Source organism: Phyllobates terribilis, unplaced genomic scaffold (assembly GCF_046119375.1).
Source record: "Phyllobates terribilis strain yellow unplaced genomic scaffold, ASM4611937v1 Scaffold_11__3_contigs__length_659146591, whole genome shotgun sequence".
Classification (NCBI taxonomy): domain Eukaryota; kingdom Metazoa; phylum Chordata; class Amphibia; order Anura; family Dendrobatidae; genus Phyllobates; species Phyllobates terribilis.
In genome coordinates this window covers 633092194-633094275 of record NW_027362771.1, presented here as the reverse complement: position 1 = coordinate 633094275, position 2082 = coordinate 633092194, and the positions used below count along the sequence as shown (strand labels likewise).

At 38.2% G+C, this 2082-nt stretch overlaps 1 protein-coding gene across 1 annotated transcript; it reads left to right on the top strand.

Annotated features, from left to right (window-relative positions):
- The first annotated feature begins 226 nt into the window (after positions 1-226).
- LOC141167522 (olfactory receptor 5G26-like) lies at positions 227-979 on the top strand. Its single transcript, XM_073654917.1, has one exon. The coding sequence runs from the start codon at positions 227-229 to the stop codon at positions 977-979; it is 753 nt and encodes a 250-aa protein (XP_073511018.1).
- Positions 980-2082: the final 1103 nt, after the last annotated feature.

Sequence of the window (2082 nt, the reverse complement as noted above, 5' to 3'; positions counted from 1 at the left end):
AAAGCTTGTAGATCTTTGATATTGATAGCATTAAGCATTCTCAACACCTTGTCTTCAGGGGACGATGCCAAGTAATATCACCTCCATCATCCTTCTAGGATTTCCAAATGTTCATTGCTCAAAATTTCTATTTTTGCCTCTACTGATTATTATATATTTTGGGACCATTTTTGGAAACCTTCTCATCATATTTTTGTATTCAGTCAGTAAAATCCTTCAGTCCCCGATGTACTTCTTCATTACACAGCTGTCATTGTGTGACCTCCTGGAGATTACAGATATTGTCCCCACTCTTCTTCACTCCATATTGCATGGAGAAGTCACTGTGTCTCTTAACTCCTGCATATTCCAGTTATGTTTCTTTGTTATGTTGGAGTCCTCAGAATGTCTTCTTCTGTCACTGATGTCTTATGATCGTTATCTGGCCATCTGCAATCCCCTCCGCTATAACATTTTAATGAATCATAGGTTTTGTGTAAGGTCGGTAAATTTAATTTGGTTAATTGGTTTTATCATGGCACTGACAGATGTAATTTCAATACCTAAATTATATTTCTGTGGACCACACGTTATCCACCATTTCTACTGTGACCTAGAACCCATACTGCAGCTCTCCTGCTCTGATACATCCAGAATTCATAACCAGGTTCTTATATTGGGATTTTTTGTTGTTATAGGACCGTTTATAGTAATTGTGATGTCTTATGTGTACATTGTTATCACCATTCTGAAGATCCCATCCACCACTGGAAGACATAAAGTCTTCTCCACCTGCAGCTCCCACCTCATTGTGGTTTCCATGCTTTATGGGACATTATTCATTGATTATATATTTCCAACAAGAGGAAAATCTCTGATCCTGAGCAAAGACTTATCTCTTATTTATACTGTTCTGACCCCACTGCTTAATCCTATTATATACACCCTGAGGAACAAGGACTTTAAAAAAGTGTTTCTTAAACTTAAGCTTATTTTCTAATTTGTTCATGATAATTAGATGCTGGATACTTTTTAACATTATAATAAAGACATTGCAAATTTAAATGATTGTATTAATTTCATAATTCTCCAATAAACCTTATATATTCCTAACTGCCCTTCACGGTCCAAGAAAGGATATTTTATAGACTGAGTTAGAGAGATGAAGATAAAAAGATGAGAATATAAGTAATTGGTGGTCAGATGGCGAATGCTGAGCTTTTAATGTTAGATAGGGAACACAGCCAGGTGAAAATGAGGACTATTGTGAGTTTATTTTTGTGGGTGATTGTGAAATAAAATTGTGTGAGACCAAAGGATGAAGTAAAGTAAGAAGCATCTGAATATTCCTTATAAATGGGAATATTGAAATCACCCATATATATGGTGAAGGTATCTGCATAGTTTAAATGTAAGGCTCAGTTTACACAGACTGACCAATGGCACTAATCCGACCACCAATCGGTAAACCAGGAAGTGAGTTCAATCCCATGTAGTTAGGTGAAAATGGATGGCAACCAGAAGAAACTAACAGCATATTTAACAATTCACTGTGGTATTAGACATTTTAGGAAACTGAAATTGACTTTTTGGGATACTTATTGAATGAATAAGCTAATCAAAAAATATCACTTTATTTCAGGAGACAAATAGTGATGAGCAACGGTACTCACAACTGCTCTGTACTCGCCCGAGCATATCACAGCTCGAGATGCTCAGCGCTCGACGAGTACTTCCTGGGTGCTCGGGCGGGAGCTCGAGTCCCTGCCCTGCATGTTTGGCGTTGTTTAGACAGTGAATAAACATGCAGGGATTGCCTGCCAGTCACTGCAATGACGCAGCCATGTTGGTTGTGGTGTTACAGTGATTGGCTCTGATTGTTAAAACAAATTCACACTTAGTCATTGAACAATACCATACTATTAGGCCACTGCCTAAACCTGTGGTCATCATATATGATCCAATATTACTGCAGTAATAATCCTGAAATTTTTTGAGAACGTGACACATATTATACTCCATTTAAAATGGGCAAGGCACATGGCAAGGGATGGGGAAGTGGACGTGATGGTGCACGGAGAGGCCGAGGCCGTGGGCAAGCTG